Source organism: Gobio gobio, assembly GCF_949357685.1.
Source record: "Gobio gobio genome assembly, chromosome: 17".
Classification (NCBI taxonomy): Eukaryota; Metazoa; Chordata; class Actinopteri; order Cypriniformes; family Gobionidae; genus Gobio; species Gobio gobio.
In genome coordinates, this window is record NC_137110.1 from 9283963 (window position 1) to 9301301 (window position 17339).

The 17339-nt window shown below is 39.1% G+C and overlaps 1 protein-coding gene across 1 annotated transcript in view; it reads left to right on the plus strand.

The window, feature by feature from the left end:
• The window catches only part of grm4 (glutamate receptor, metabotropic 4), a 288386-nt gene that overhangs the window by 68679 nt on the left and 202368 nt on the right, over positions 1 to 17339 (plus strand). The window contains exon 2 of the mRNA XM_079841186.1: positions 12444 to 13338. Within this exon, the coding sequence (XP_079697312.1) occupies positions 12811 to 13338 (528 nt within the window). The 5' untranslated portion in view covers positions 12444 to 12810. The remainder of the gene's footprint in view (positions 1 to 12443; positions 13339 to 17339) is intronic.

Genomic DNA, 17339 nt, shown 5'->3' on the forward strand with positions numbered 1-17339 from the left:
AAACACAGATTCAACAAAATCTCAACAGTCATTTTTCACTCCGAGAAGGAAATAAAAAAAAGAAAGAAAACGATGCCTTTTTTAGGACCATCAAGATGTTCATGAGCAACCACCCACATAATTTCTCTCTTTAAAAAAATACTTTTATTCAGCAAGGATGCATTACATTTATCAAAACTGACAGTAAAGACATTTATAATGCTACAAAAGATTACTATTTTAAATCATTTCTCTCAATGATATTGAATGCATCACAATTCAACATACAAAATGTATCAGTTTCCACAAAAAATATTATGCAGCATGTGTATGTTTGTATTGGTGTATTTATTCAAAGTATGTGTATAGTAAAATGTAAAACATGAAATGAAAAAAACAAAAAAAAACATTTTATATATAATAGCCGTGTTTCCACCACAGGAACTTTCCCCAGGAACTAGGAACTTTGGGGTGGCACTTGGTGTGTTTTGACCGCAGGAACCATGGTCTAAATTAAGTTCCTGGTAAATATTTCCCCCTCCAAACGGCCCTGCTCGCGAGGTAGTACTTTTTCAAAGTTCAGGAACTTTTGGGGGTGGGACTTGGGCGCTGAACATGCTGATTGGTTGAGTTCACACAGCATTTTATTTCAACCAGCATTTCTTTTGAAGTCTTGCGAGGTTCGATCTGCATTCAGTAAATATCAGTCTTGCTCTTTCTGTTCCGATGGCGCGCATTGTCTCAGCCATCTCACCGTCAATGTCCGTAATAGCTGATTGTAGCTTTTTTTCCACAATTTTTTTAATTACATCTTTAGTAAACCAATACATAACTAGCAAAAGCAGCGCTGCTTGCATCTCCTCCATACGTGTTATTGTTGCAGACAGTATCGCACAACATTTTTTACACTATATCGCTGACTGGGAGAAACAGTCGCGCGCAGTCCCACGTCTCTGGACTAATTTGCCTAATCTTCACGGTACTTTAGACCACAGTGGAAACGCAGACAGTAGCAGGTCTGGGGGGAAAAAGTTCCTGGTACAAATTGTTCCGGGTAATTTCGATGGAAACGGGGCTAATGTAAATCACAGTTGAAAATAATGCAAATTAATAAAAATTCAAGCCGCGTTTCCACCGCAGGAACTTTCCCCAGGAACTAGGGACTTTGGGGTGGTACTCGTTGTGTTTCGACCGCAGGAACCAGGGTCTAAATGAAGTTCCGGGTAAAAATTTCTCCCTCAAAACAACCCTGCTTGCGAGGTAGTACTTTTTCAAAGTTCAGGAACTTTCGGGGGTGAGACTTGGGCGCTGATTGGTTGAGCTCACCCAGCATTTTATTTCAAACCTAAAAGTCAGTTGCGGTGCGTGCAGTAAGAGTTGTTTGATATTCGAATCAACAATAAAGTTTTATACAAAACAAAAATACAAACAATGGACCGACAATGAGGTTCAGGCTTTATTAAGTGTATTTGCAAAACACGAAATCCAGTGGGGACTGGAAAGTCGTGTGCAGTCCTACATCACCGGACTAATCTTCCCGGTACTTTAGACCGCGATGGAAACGCAGACAGCAACAGGTCTGGGGGAAAAAGTTCCTGGGACAAATTGTTCCAGGTAATTTCGGATGAGAATTTAGGGGTTAAATTTGCTTAACTGTAATGAAAATAATTCAAAAAATGTTCATGTTCCCAAAAAAAAGGCTTAATTTTCTCTTTTTGTAAAATATAATTTCCTATATTTGTTCTTTTTGGTTTGGGATTAAATGTGACCTTGATCCTGCTAGCAATAAAATGGTGCAAAACCATAAATGAACATCTTCTTTTGTAAATCTTGGCAGCGTAACCTTGCCAATTTTCCTGAGAAATCAAACATTTTTAATGACTGGCTTTTGTTAGACTTAGTATTGATGGGAACTACTAAGTCAGTGTGTACAACTGAAATGAAACGGTCTCTTCACTGTTTCAACGTCTCCATCTCGCCTCTAATCACAATCACTTTATTTGTGTAAGCCCCTTATCTGTTCCCAGACTCAAACTGAAGCCATATAGTTGAGCTGTGAATTGGAAAATAAGTCTGACCTTAGCCTGCCTGATTCACTCTACATTGATTAAACTGAATTTGCTGTGAATGATCAGGTCCAAATTACTTCTCCGCTCGAAAGGGGGTGCATTAAAGCCACCATGTCACCTTCAGTCTTCTTACAAAGGATCAGCTCCCAGAATAGGAGCTCTTCCATGGCACCTCCTCCCATTGTGGCCCACATCTCTCCTGTTTCTAGAAGAGATGAGAAAGAGATTATTCCTTTAAGATCAATTACAGCTCTAACTGACTGAATGGTGTCAGCCCAACACGCTTAAAGAAACCGAGACAAGGAGGTGCTTTAAAAAAGAAACCCGTGAATGGCATGTGTGGGCGGCCGCGGTGTGATCCAAATTCTGCAGCTTTTTTTGCACGTGTCTTTCCCCGAGACTGTGCAGATGGGTTAATTTGATCAGGAATATGTTCACTGTAAAAACATTCCCAGTGAGACGGCAATTTGTGCTTTAATTTTGCTGTGCATGATAAGTAATTGTCCTTTTACAACAGCAATGGCTTAGCATTAAGAGTCTTGGAGGTGTCAAATACAACCCTTGAATATGTACTGCATTATGAGAAACAGATAATGATCTCATTAGCGCTATTTATAATTGCCATATCTAATATTTCTTTGAGCACACACTTGAGTGTGATATCAGATAGGATATGAGGAACAATACCATTTCTCTGCGGCACACTGCACCAGCGAAGATTTATTAGCCTGTTGCTAAGTGGAGGTTCCCTTGGGCGGCAGACTAAAGGTTGCTATTCTACAGTATGCATACTAGATCTTGCACACACATACAGTGCTCTAGGGTTACAGAAAATGGAAATAACTTTTAATAAGTGCCCTTAAAAAGGCAAAACATTATTGGCAGTTACCGAATTTCCCGAACAAACAACATAACTCTTTAAACGGCTATCTAGAGATGGCAAGGAGCGCTACAGTGCTGTATTGTTTTTGTGATTCTTTTGTTTATTGACCACATTAACATTGTGTCTGCTCTGTGTTTTGAGAAAAGGAACAGATGACAACATTATCCAGTGTGCAACACATAGTAGGGGAGAGTGGGGCACAACCTAACGCTTTTATTTTTATAACCAGAGTTTTTCCTCCTCCGTTTTAAAAAACAATCGCGTCCACACAAGCATTGGTTTAAAAAAAATCTCTGTCCACATGAAAACGCAAAACCACGCTATGATTGGCTGCCTGATTTTCACATGGGTCCCATCCACGGCACCGATGCACTGAGGGATGCCATGGGCTCAGTGAAACCCTTCTACAAGATCCTTTACTTTGGACTCAGTGACAGGTAACTGTACACAGGGGCAGGGCCCAAGTGGACTGTAATAGCTTCACACACTTGCCTTACTATTATTGCATTCTGGCACCTCTGTTCTGCAATACAATGAGATAACTGCGCATGTATCTGTATACATGTGATAAGCGTTGTAAGCAGGGTTATTAAAAGCTATGTCCGCCATTGCATAGACTCGACTCATGGAAACAAAAGAGGTTTCGGTAACCAGATACAGCGTTTGCGTGTGGACGAACAGCCAAACAGCGTAGAAAAAGCTGCGGTTTTGAAAATACAAGTGTTCGTGTGGACAGGGCCTTAAACTGCAATTCATCGACTGGCCGCTAGGGACAGGCTCCAGAAGGGAGCAGAATCTCATTGAGCTCCATGTTAAAATGCCCAACTTTACAGCAGAAAAAAACATGTTTACAGCCTGGTACAAATTGTGGTTTCGGAATCCTATGGGTGACTTCACGGACACTACATCCATATTTTTTACAGTCTATGGTAAATCCACTTGGGGTTCAGAGTTTATTTTTTCCCACATTAATTCACCCTTCGCCGGGAGTTTGATTGACAGGCGATCTGACCAATCACATCGCTGAATCGGCCGGTTTGTCTGACAAAGCAGTCAGGAGAGTTAGTAGATTACTGTCGTGGATTTGAACTTACATTTACATTTACATTTAGTCATTTAGCAGACGCTTTTATCCAAAGCGACTTACAAATGAGAGCAATAGAAGCAACTACAACAGTCAGAGGCTACAGTATGCAAGTGCTGTAACAAGTCTCAGTTAATCTAACACAGAACACACAGGATGTCTTTTTTTTTTTTTTTTTTTTTTATTAAATAAATTAGACAGACAGAAAAATGAATAGAATGTTAAGTGCTATTCTTGATTGGTCAGGTGCTGCTGGAAGAGATGCGTCTTTAGATGTTTTTTGAAAATGGCTACAGACTCGGCTGCTCGAATTGAGATAGGCAGGTCATTCCACCAGGTGGGGGCAGTCCAGGAAAAGGTCCGTGACAGTGATTTCATGCCTCTCTGGTATGGCACCACAAGGCGTCGTTCACTGGTAGAACGCAAACTCCTGGAGGGTGTGTATGTCTGAACAAGCGAGTTAAGGTAAATTGGTGCAGAGCCAGTGGTTGCTTTGAAGGCGAGTACCAGTGCCTTGAATTTGATGCGAGCGGCTATTGGTAGCCAGTGGAGTCTGATGAAGAGAGGCGTGACGTGCGCTCTCTTCGGCTCGTTAAAGATCACCCTCGCCGCTGCATTCTGGATCAGTTGCAAGGGTTTGATAGTGCATGCCGGAAGGCCTGCTAGAAGAGCATTACAGTAGTCCAGTCTTGGAAAAACGGTGTTTACTGACGTCTTTCCGCGGTTGATCAACATTTCTTTTAGTGTTCATTCATGTTTATTTCATGCTTATCAATGAACTACAAGGAAGAGATAATCGGTTCACGAGCAGCTTTAACTGAGGCGCTACAGCAATCATGACACATTAAAGAGCCACAAAACGGTATTTATTGTTTACATTTCTTTAAAAAAATGACAATTTCAAAGTTGAGACTTTGTTTCATAGCAAAAGTAACTAGCTCTGTCCTGTCTGTCGGCGTGTTGTCAGTATCCTCTTTGCTCCGCAATGTATTTTCTCTACGTGAAAACGTGTGTGGTGTGAGAGCGCCATGGCTTGTCGGACATAGCAACAGTAACTAAAGGGGGCAGGTCTTTGCGAACGGTCAATTGCACACATGTCTAGTTCAATTATGTGGTTTTGTTTCTTAAATACAGTGTATACTTTTTTCAAGATTTACCCCGAAAGAATGGAAGTGAAATGTGACAACATGCCCCATAGGTGGGGTACATTGTAACATGACCAAATGACAGCTTAAAATGTTATCTAATGTAATCAAATAATACAAACTAAAACATTTTGTCAATAAAATACAATTATTAACTTTTTAAAATAAAATAATGGCATTTTTCTAATCATTAAAAATATTTAAAAAATGAGTTTGACAACAAACACATTGCTAAATACAGTTATACAGCATACACACAAAAAAAATGCTGGTTTAAAAATAACCCAAGTTGTGTTGAAAATGGACCCAGCAATTGGGTTGTTTTAACCCAACGTTTAGGCTAAATGTTTGCTTAAAATAACCCAATCACTGGGTTAAAACAACCCAATTGCTGGGTTAGTCCATTTTCAACCCAACTTGGGTTATATTTAACCCAGCCTTTTTTAGAGTGTAGTTAAAAACATAATAATAATGAATAATTTCTGCACATTGACTCTCAGTTATTCAGTTTTTTCTCATGGTTTCTCAAAAGAATTAAAAAAAGTATTGAATATAATTGCATATTTCTTATAGGGGCTCATTGTAAAGCAGTGTGACAACATGCCCCGCCTGCACAACTAGGATTTAAACCGCGGCTCGTGTCTTCTGCTGGTTAGTTCAGCATTAAAGAACAATCTCAACTGTTAAATAACAGATATAAGATTAAATTAATATCAGATTTGTCTTATTTTAAATAAACAAAAAACATGATGAAAAATAAACTTAAGTAAGAAATTTACTTTTGCTTTGGTTAAATACATGTTCAGTAATATCTTCCAAAGATTTTTTAATTTTGGCACATTTTTTTCTCTAAGTAATGTTGATATGGCAACTAGTAAATACACTAAGTTTCGTCATCCTGGCATGTGTGGAAAGTTTTAAACTATATGTGTTACAACTAACCCCGCGTTAGGTTGTGCCCCGCGCTCCCCTATGCACCTGGTTGTTGGCTCATTTGTACGATTTTGCAATGCCTTGAGTACTTGCCTGTGTATGTGGATGTTGTTTTGACAGTCTTTCCATCCTATAAACGTCAAATAAAGCAAAACTGTTTACATTGAAAGTATTTTCACTTTTTAGGCTAGCGAAAGTCTGCTCCAGACATTCCCCCCTTTCCTAAAGGGATTTAATGATTGCTTGCTCACTGGCTCTAATGTGGCCTTGGTTAGCAATCGAGTTATGTGCTACGACCAATTGCAGGAGGCATTTTGGGAAGCTTTAGACACATTCAGATCTTTCAGAATGCCATAAACATTATTTGCAGCACCAATTAGAGGGCTGCGATTTCAAAACCTCAGTAAGTATTTGTCTTTGTCTAATATTATTCAGAGAGTGTGTAACCTTAGAAATGGCCAGTTATGGCGTGAGACTCAACCAAAAATACACAGAATTACTAGAGCAACAACACAGGCAACAGTAATAATCAAAAGGTGAACATTTATTAATAAGCAAGAACAGGAATACTCAAAAATATAGTAAAATATTTTAAACTGTACATGTATACGCTCTAAAAAAAAAAGGTTATTCGTCGTAATCATAGAGGAACCACTTTTGGTGCTATATAGCACCATATCTTAACATGTTCTGTATATGGTAGCGGTGCTTTATAGCACCTTAGTCAAAGAACCGGTGAAGAACCGCTGAAGAACCACTGAAGCACCAAGATTGGTGCTATATAGCACTTAAAAAGGTTCCCCTATGATTACGAGCCAAGAACATATAGAACCTTTTTTTTTAGAGTGCATGTAAGTGAAAAAGTGCAGAAAAGAATGACAACTCAACAAGTATACAGCTTATACATGCAGATAAAAAGGGTGTCAAAATTGTACCTTGTCACTGGGGCAGTAAAAGGACATCTTTGTACCTTTTTTACTCCTAAAAGGTGTATATTAAAGTACCATAGAGCAGTGGTTCCCAACCACGTTCCTGGAGGACCCCCAACAGTGCACATTTTGGATGTGTCCTTTGTCTGACACACCCACATCAGGTCTTGGAGTAGCTACTAATGAGCTGATGACCTGAATCAGGTGTGTTTGATTGAGGAGACATGCAAAATGTGCACTGTTGGGGGTCCTCCAGGTCCTACTGCCATAGAGTACAATATGTCCCTTTAAGGGTACTGCCCCAGCGACAAGCTGCTGTACCCTTAAAGGTACAATTTTGACACATCTGTGTGTACAGTTAAGCGAAATTGCTTTTTAAAAGTTCAATATTTAATAACTTACATTTAAAAACAAATTTGATCATATTTTTCTGATTGAAATAAACCGACAAAAAGCATTATGTACCTTTCCAAAAAAGTTTTTTTTTTGTCTAATTTTCTAGTTAAAATATAAAAAAAAAATCCTTGGAGCAAAATAAGTTTACTTGAAAATAATAGATAATAATAATATTTTTTGAAGAATGTATCTTTAATACAAGTATATTTTGTCTTACTGAACGATGAGATTTTTGAAATGTTTTTAGTATAAAGAAGGTAACCACAAAAGTGAAAAAAAAAATGGCAGTGCAGTAAGATAAAAATTAATACACTTTACACTTAATACACTTGTTTTAAGGAATTGTAGATGATTTATTTACTGGAAAACAAGTCAAACACACACACACTCACACATCTGGTTTACTATCCTTGTGGGCACTCTAGATGTAATGTTTTTTTTTTTTTTACCGTACAAACTGTTCTATCCCCTTACACTAAACCTACCCCTAAACCTACCCATCACAGAACACTTTCTGCATTTTTACATAAAAAAAAAATAAAAAAATGATTCTGTATGATTTATAAGCTTGTTTCCTTCTGGGAAACTCAATTTTCGGTCTCCTCGGTGACACAAGTCCTCATGTGTCTATGTGCATTCAAGTTGAAGTCCCCACCAGGATAGAAAAACGTGTACAGTACACACACACACACACACACACATAGTACTGTATGATTCCATATCTACATGATGCTCCATTTATAGTTCAAAGACTACAATGGTGATTCCCTCATGGTCTGTTTGTGAAAAAATGAAAAAGAAAGGCTTGAAAAATGATTTTTTTCACTGCTCAACTTGTGCTGTTTTAACATGCTGCATTTTCTATAGTGTAGTCAAATAGCACTGACGTGCTCAAATCAATTTTTCTTTGTCGAAACACACAAGTGTTAAAGGTGGAGCAAATTCTACCATTTTAGTGGTTCCTTTACAAGGCAAGAGCTAGATGTGAACTTCAATCAAGTTTTAACATTTCAACAGTTCTGATTTTTCAAATTAAATATGCCGAACAGTTTCTAGCACTCCATATCGGAAATAACTGAAAATTACCTCAAAAAGAGCAAAAATGTTTAATTGCTGTTATCCACTATCGGTTCCAAGCCTATTGCTGATAGAAACTCTCTGCGCTTATTATATCTCCATTACGTCCTCAGACAGCCATGCAGTGTCAATTAACTTTAACTAATGAATTAAATTAACTTCTGTGGTAGGACTGACACTCCCCGCAAATCACAGCAATGATCGCAGATCATGCTGACAGCTTCATATGGGTCAACAGCCACCTAACAAGCTTGGCTTCTCCTTAAAAATCACAGGGAGTTATTAACAGTGTTGGGTGCTGTAGCTTCCTAAGCTATAACTACTCAGAATTTACTTAAGCTACAGCCAAGCTAAACACAGAGGCATTTTTTTAGATGCACGTGGAACAAAATATAGCGTTTTGATTAGGTATACTAGATTAGGCTACTGTTTTTTAACAATACCATTATAAACGAAAAGTAGTTGAGTTGTTTAAGAATCGCTACTTTTAGTTACTTACTCCTCAACACTGTTAACAACACCTAACGGAAAATCATTCAAGACAAACACCTTTGAATCTAGGCTGCGTTCCATTGCTCACGTGTTTGGCAATGTTTCCCTTAGCTGTGAGCGTGGGAGAGTGGAACATGTGCTTCAAGCCTCACCGTGGTCTCTCACACGAACTTCTGTTCCCAGAGGAAGGATTCCCCAGTTCCCTCTTTAATATCAAAGCACATTTGCCAACATTGAAAATGCATTTCATAGTCACTTTAGAAGACCTGTTGTAATTCTTTGAAGTGCCTGTGCACTGGAGGAGAAGTGTGGAGCTGGTGTATAGTGTACTAATAGAGGAAGAGGTGGGAAGAGATAAGAAAAAAAGACTAGATAGAATGAGAGCAGGTCAGTTGGAACTTACAAAGGCATAAAAGAGAATTTCTGAGCTTTTTTTCTGTCACCTTGTAAATAAGTGAGGTGAACAAAACGGTGCAAAAAGAGATTTGCAGAGATCAAGGCTTGAAAATAATTGTTTAAACTGCATCCGTGTTTAAGGAAATGCACAGTGTGCAAGAACATAACTACATTTTATGACGATCGTTTAAAAATATACAGTACTGTACATAGAAATTGATTCTGACAAAAACAAAAAGATACATATGAAGTGGAAGAGTGTGCTGGAGGAGGTGAAAACAAGTCAAGCAGTGAATCATGATGGTGCATGATAACGATACTGTGTAGGCATTTAAAATATAGCTAGATCAATTTGGCGTATTTGACAATCACCATTAAAACAAAGGGCCCTATTTTACTGATCTGAGCGAATGGTCTAAAGAGCATGGCACAGGTGCACTTAGGGCGTTTCTGAATGCACTTTTGCTAGTTTAATGTTGGAAAAAACGGTTGGCGAGCCAGGCGCATGGTCCAAAAGGTTTGTACCCAGTCTCTTAATGAGTCATGGGTGTGTTTTAGGCGTAACGCGCAATAAACCAATCAGAGTCTTATCTCCCATTCCCTTTAAAAGCCAGTTGCGCTTGCACCATAGCGGATTCGATATTTACATGACGGAATTTGCGAGTGGAAAGACTGAATGCTTCTCCAGAGAGGAATCCTTTTATTTTCTTGTTGGTCAATGGCGCAGACGATTTCAGTTGCCTCAAAATAGCAATGTGTTAACAATGCGTCTGAACCAAGCCTGTAGTGCTCCTCTCAGAAACTGAAGCTTCCGCGCCTCGATCGCCCCCCCCCGGTGGCCGGTCCCAGTATAGCTCATAAACTCCACCCCTCCATGTATTCAAATGGACACGAGACAAACTGAACAATTCAATTACACTTCAAATAATTGTTTCCAAAAGATGGTTTCTGTCATTTTAGGCAGTTTTTATCACGATGATTTCATTTCAAGAGTTCATTTTTTAAATAAGTTTAGTTTTAGTTTGTTTGATGCTGTAAAAACGGGGGTGTGACGTCATGATTGACAGCTGAGATTGACGGTTTCTCTGAGTGAAGTTGTCACTGAGGCACTAACGGACTTTTTTCGGGATTTTTGGGAGGAGATTGGAGCTTTAGCTTTCATTTCTACATTTCCATAACTGTTTATTTCACACCATCATAATTAATTGTTCTGCATTTGAGTGTGGGTGGGCTTTTGATAATCGCGCCTCTACTTCCTGTTCTCTACTGCGCAACTCCGGTCCCGAGATCGCTACTGTGCAGACTCTGTCCCAAGATGTCAGCGCCGTGTGCGGCCTACGAAAGCTTCAACTATGGTAAGCGGAAGTCAATGAAGTCGCGTCGTCCATATTTTTTTACGGTCTATGGTCTGAACTAGTGGTGGGCCGTTATCGGTAACGTGCTGCGTTAACGTGAGACTCTTATCGGGCGATAAAAAAAATATCGCCGTTAATCTTCTCAACGTTGGGTGGGTAGCTGGGTCTATACTACGCAAGCTATGATGACTTTCACCTTGATATTTTAGCGCGGATGTATACCTAGCCGAGTCGCACTGTAGGGGGCGAGATTTTCTACAGTATCGATATCAGCTGCGCTCTCCTCTCCTCTCATTCAGTCCGGTTAACCCTCTGAACATGGCGAACGGGTGTTCATTTTTCCTCATGACAGCATGTTAGTATTGGTGTGACCGGTTTGAATTTCGCGCGGGGTTGCACATAACATTAATTCTACTAATTCCCGCAGATTTCGTGCTCGCATCTGAAATGCACACACACATACTGTAATAAAGCCGCCTCTGACATACAAAAAGTGCAAAAATGAGCTCCTTTTCCAGCTTATTAATGGTCAAATACACTAAAAAATGTCTCAATGCCCATCTTGGTGAATTTTAACATAAACACAGTCGTAACCAGCTCACAGGAACAGTGTTTGGGGTCAATGCGTGCGTCAGGTCTTAAAGGGACAGAAGTTATTTATTATTCAAACTACAAAAAGAAAAACGATCACGAGCACACATATTCTGAATGCCTTCGGCAGAATTCAAATGAGCCATTTTAATCTAGATTAATTCCAAGATTACAGTGAGATTAATCTAGATTAAAAAATGAATCTATGCCCACCACTAGTCTGAACACACCTCATTTTTAGACCTGTACTCCCATGGGTGAACAGATGGGAGCGAGTGCATTTGCTATTTAAACAACGTGGCGCTAGATGTGAAAATGATAACTGCGTCGGGCTGAAACTAGCAAAAATATAGCCCAAAGTGTTTAAAAGTCTCAGCAACTCAAATGTATGCACATAGTGAAGAAAAAAAAACCTGTTGTAATTTTCCAGTATGTAAATTTTAACCCAATTAGGCAACAATTAAGGGAGTAATGATAACAGTGTCTGTCAAAGTTGTGGGAAGTAACTCGTCCCCACATCGAGATCAGTGTCACACAAATTAAATCTCATTTCTTAAATTAATTCATGACCTCGAGGTTACCAAGTAACAATCCATTCCGGGAACTTTAAATATCCTGCGGTGACCGTTGGAGAAAAGATTAAAGGGTTTGCTTTATGTCAGTATGCGGTGTGTGCAGAACAATTTTCATCAACCAAACTCATTTCCTTTATCAGAGCTTGTCATTTCAGATGGGGCGAAAAAAAACGAAAACAGCACATTACATAGATAATTCTCTCTCTCTCTCTCTCTCTCTCTCTCTCTCTCTGGGTAGGAACTCTTCATTGGAATGCAGCTCCTTCATTCAAAATGTTGAAAAGAGACATGTGGGAGCCAAAGCATATTTCTCTCGACCTTGGGAGCCCATAGCAACGTTTTAAATTCAAACTATAGAGAGAGAGGGGGTGCATGTGAGAAGTGAGTTTCAGTGAGAAAGCTGTTTTCTGTAAGATGCTGCAAAGGAAATTTTAAGGAAAATAACGCAAGTGCTGCAATGCCCATACTGACAGAAACATCTGAGTTTATCACCTCTCTCTGGTGCTTACTCATTCCTTTCTTCTTCATCTTTTTTCCAGGAAGGCGCACACAGGTGGGTGAAGCTTTGTGTTCGCAGCACAAGACCCCCAACCTCCTCCACTAGGAGACAGGGCGATTGGAAATCTAGAGGGAGCAAGGGACCAAAGACGCACGGTTAACCTTTAATCTCATCAAAGGACTCCAGAGGAAGTTCCTTGACAGGAGATAAAGCGAATTGACTTAGAAAGCTGCCTAAAGAACCTGATGAGCATTCCATTCAATTACAAATGCATCGCAACGTGACATAACTATGAACTTTAAAAGATTGTGCCCTGTGAAAGGGTGCCTCCATTGACCCATTAATTCAGCTGTGACACATCTCAGATCCAAAAATAGGCACGCTTGAGTAGAAACAGGCTTGCTGCAATGTCTTCAGCCATGGGCAAAATGTTTGGATGGACCAGCCGTCGCTGTCAGGCCTCAGCATTTGTTCTTCTCTACCTCTTCCTGACTGCTTTGGCTGCAAAGCCCAAAGGCCCAGGCCACACGCATCTAAACTCTATCCGGATTGATGGGGACATTTCATTGGGCGGCCTGTTTCCAGTTCACGCCCGGGGTCACGAGGGCAAACCCTGCGGTGAGCTAAAAAAGGAAAAGGGGATCCATCGTCTGGAAGCTATGCTCTTTGCGTTGGACCGCATCAACAATGACCATGAACTGCTCCCGAACATCACGCTGGGCGCCCGCATTCTGGACACGTGCTCACGGGACACTCACGCTCTGGAGCAGTCTCTTACTTTTGTCCAGGCGCTCATCGAAAAGGACGGCACGGATGTGAAGTGCCAAGGTGGTGGATCGCCCATCATTACCAAGCCAGAAAGGGTGGTGGGTGTCATTGGAGCGTCATCCAGTTCCGTGTCTATAATGGTGGCTAATATCCTCCGACTGTTTAAGGTAAACGGCATTATCATAATATTTGGGGTTTATTTTTGCTGTGGATTTGGATTGTTCACGACGGAATTTCCATGCTGGTTTAAATACTAATGAACTGAATAAAGCTTTAGTATCATTATCTGCTATTGTACTATAGATATAAAGTAATAACATTATAACATTTGTTAAATAAATGAAGACAAATTTATAAACAAAAATATCAAATAATAAAAAAAGGATTATAAATGGTAAAATAATAATTAATTCTTGGATTATAAATGTTTATACTTTTTTATTTTGTTTGTAATAATTATTGGTTAAAGTTCAGTCTGTTGCAGTAACCATTTCAGTCAGAATAAAATGGGCTAAAGATAATGACATGAAGAAAAAGCCCTGTTGACTAAATCTAACTGGCATTTTAATCACAAATGCCAAAAATATTACTGATAGAAAAAACAAAACAGACAGAAAGTGTCTAAATGAATACTGTCACACTGCAAAAATGCTGTATTTTTGTCTTGTTTCCAGTCCAAATATTTAAAAACTCTTAATATAAGATATAAGAGGTAACACTTTACAATAAGGTCTCATTAGTTAATGTTTTAACTAACATGAACTAATCATGAGCAATACATTCGTTACTGTATTTGTTCATCTTTGTTAACGTTAGTTAATAAAAATCCAGCTGTCATTGGTTTGTTTGTGTTAGTTCACAGTGCATTAACTAACGATAGCAAGATTTGAATAATGTATTAGTAAATGTTGAAATTAACATTAACAAAGATAAATAAATGTGTCACAGTTATGTTCAGTTTGTTTTAGTTTTGTTCATGGACTTTGTTTGTTTTCATTTGTCACGTTTCTTTGTTCAGTTTCCCGCCACTCCTCTGTCTCCATGGTTACCATCATTATGAGTTTATTTCAGCTGTGTCTGATTAATCATCTAGTTTATGTTCACCATTTAAAAGGATAGTTCACCCAAAAATGAAAATTAGCCCATGATTTATTCACCCTCAAGTCATCCTAGGTATATATGACATTCTTCTTTCAGACAAATAAAACTGGAGTCATATTAAAAAAATCCTGGCTAATCCAAGCTTTATAATAGCAGTAATTGTTGTCTGTTTTTGAAGTCCATAAAAAATGCATCTGTCCGTCAAATAACGTGCTCCACATGCTCCGGGAGGTCTTCTGAAGTGAATCGATGCCTTTGTGTAAGAAAAATATCCATATTTAAAACTTTATAAAGTAAAGTTTCGGCCGATCGCCTTCCGTATTCAATTTATGGAAAAAGTGTTGAAAGTGCCTCTGCCGATTAAAGGCTTACGCTTCCAGGTATGCTCGTCGGAGGTCGCGTAAGCATCTTGAATTGCAGGAAGGCACTTTCAACACTTTTCCACGGAAGGCGTTCGGTTGGAACTTTACTTTATAAAGTTTTAAATATGGACATTTTTCTCACACAAACGCATCGATTCGCTTCTGAAGGCCTTTTTTAACAGAGTAACAGTCACTGTCATTATAAAGCTTGGAATATCCAGGACTTTTTTAATATAACTCCGATTTTATTTGTCTTAAAGAAGAATGTCATATACACCTAGGATGACTTGAGGGTGAGTAAATCATGGGCTAATTTTCATTTTTGGGCGAACTATCCTTTTAAGTTGTTCCTTCTCCTGCATTTCTTGTCCGGTCACCGTTATGTTAGTTGTGTTGTGCGATTGCCTGTCTGCCTACTTTGAGTATATTAGTTGTGTTGTGCGATTGCCTGTCTGCCTACTTTGAGTATATTAGTTGTGTTGTGCGATTGCCTGTCTGCCTACTTTGAGTATATACGTTATATTAAACTACGTTTGAGAACTGTATTTACCTGTCTTCGCCTTCCTGCCTGCACACATCCATGACAAAATGCTTTATAAGTGCAGTTCATTATTAGTTCATGTTAACTAATGAACCTTATTGTAAAGTGTTACCATATAAGATACTAGATAACTGGGGGGTTTTCTGGGGGTATATAAATGAAGTGAGTTTTGTTTTAACTGAATTATCTGCCAATGGTGTAAGAAAAAAAATCTTAATGCAGATGGAAACAAGTTTTTTTTTCTGACTCCATTGTCAGATAATTTTGCTTGTTTTAAGCAAAAACTCACTTAATTTTAATGTTATTTTTTTTTTCTCAGAAAACAAGAAATCATTTCTTATGTCATTTTACTTGTCTAGTACACGCATCGTGATAGATATTTGAACTGGAAACAAGATAAACAAGATAAAAATACTATAGGAAAAGCATTTTTTTATAATAATCAGAGTTATATATTAAAAAAATTTTTTAGATTTTGTTGCAAGCCTAGCTGTTGGTGCTTGTCAGCCAACACAGTCTTATGGAGGTCTTGCCGGTTAAATAAGTTACGAAGCCTGGTTACACCACTGGATCCGCTTTCAAAAGAAACCATGCTGGAGACTGGCTATGCTGGTCTTTTCACAGGTTTGAAATGAATACATTGATGTGTGAGATTGGATTTTATCGCTGTTGCATCTGTATCTTTCTCTTCAGTATCTCTGCTGTTTGGTCTTCTCCTTTGGTAAGCAGAGTGGATAGCATTATCCCAGTGAATGTATAATTTATAAGAAAGCAATTGGAGGGTTTTTCCATTCACTAGCAATGATCAAACAAAGTCAGTAGCATTCCTCAACTCATTCTGTGCAAATTGCTAGGCTTTTGTCTGATAATGTAAACATGGCTTATTTCCAAACAAATGTTAACATAATATGTACTGCATTAAACGGATGAAGCTGAGCTAAAGAGATTTCCGAATACAGCACTTCCAGTCAAGATTTGATTCTTTTCACATTGTTGTGGAAGTGAGTAATTCTTCATCGTGATGAATTTTAAATGCACACTTTCACACTTTGATGATCACCTTGGGGGAAAATCTGAATATGCAAATAAAATAGTCCTGCACCCCCGTTAACATGCAATATGGGATACGGATAATACATGTGGATTATGGGTTTAACGTGATGTATTGCATCTTGTTTTATATATGTAATGCGTGAATTGTTAATTGAATCTTTGAATTGTGAACATCAACCTGACAATGAGAGTTCGAACAGCTCAAGGGTAACCATTAAAGAGGCTCCTTAGGACCCTCTGCGTGCATCCCTTAATGTACTCATCGACTTGAGATCAAATACCTCTCTCTTTTGCAGGGGGCCGTGGTTATTTTCGAAAAATTTGTTTGAGTTTGGAGATCAGATTTGCATCTGTTTACAGCTCAGGAATATGAATAATGCAGTACTCCGTGTTTAGCTTAGAATAGCACTGACCTGGCGTCAGCGAGGCCGATTCTCATTCATTCCTCAGCCAGGCCGCCCAGAGACAGATGCCCAACGTTTAATGGATATTTACCCTCTGAAATGCCGACTACACAGTGCCATTCATCAGCCAGAGAGTTGTGATCAAAGACGGATCGCAGGCGGAGGAAACTCAGCGGCAGCGCGTGGAGATGACAGGCCTCGAGCATGAGTGCTGATATAAGCGCATTTAAAGCTCATAGTTAAAACACTGGTGTTATTGAGAAAAAGAGGCAGCAGGTGCAGCGACAGGGCAACCGGGGAGTCTTCGCTGCGGGATGAGCTCGTACACTCATAAATTCACTGAGCGCTTTTGTGCAAACTCTCTTATTAGGATCTTCAGATCAACTGTTTTACAAGAGCTTCTCTTTTAAAAGCACAAACTACATCTATTTTAGCCTTGCCCACCTCAGTTGCGGTTAATGTAGATGCACCTCACTCATAAACCACACTGTCCTGCACTCTCCGGATAAATGCCCCGGTTCCTCCCAGTCATTCGCAATTTCCTTTTACTCATCTACAACATGCGCCCGTTCCTTCCAGAATGTTCAGAGCCATTTTACCAGAAGCCTGAAAAGGTTTCAGTCAGAGCTGATGGAATCTTTTCATAATCCACTTAGATAATGGCTTCAGCTTTGACCATCAAAGTACATTGCGTAAAAAAATGGTAA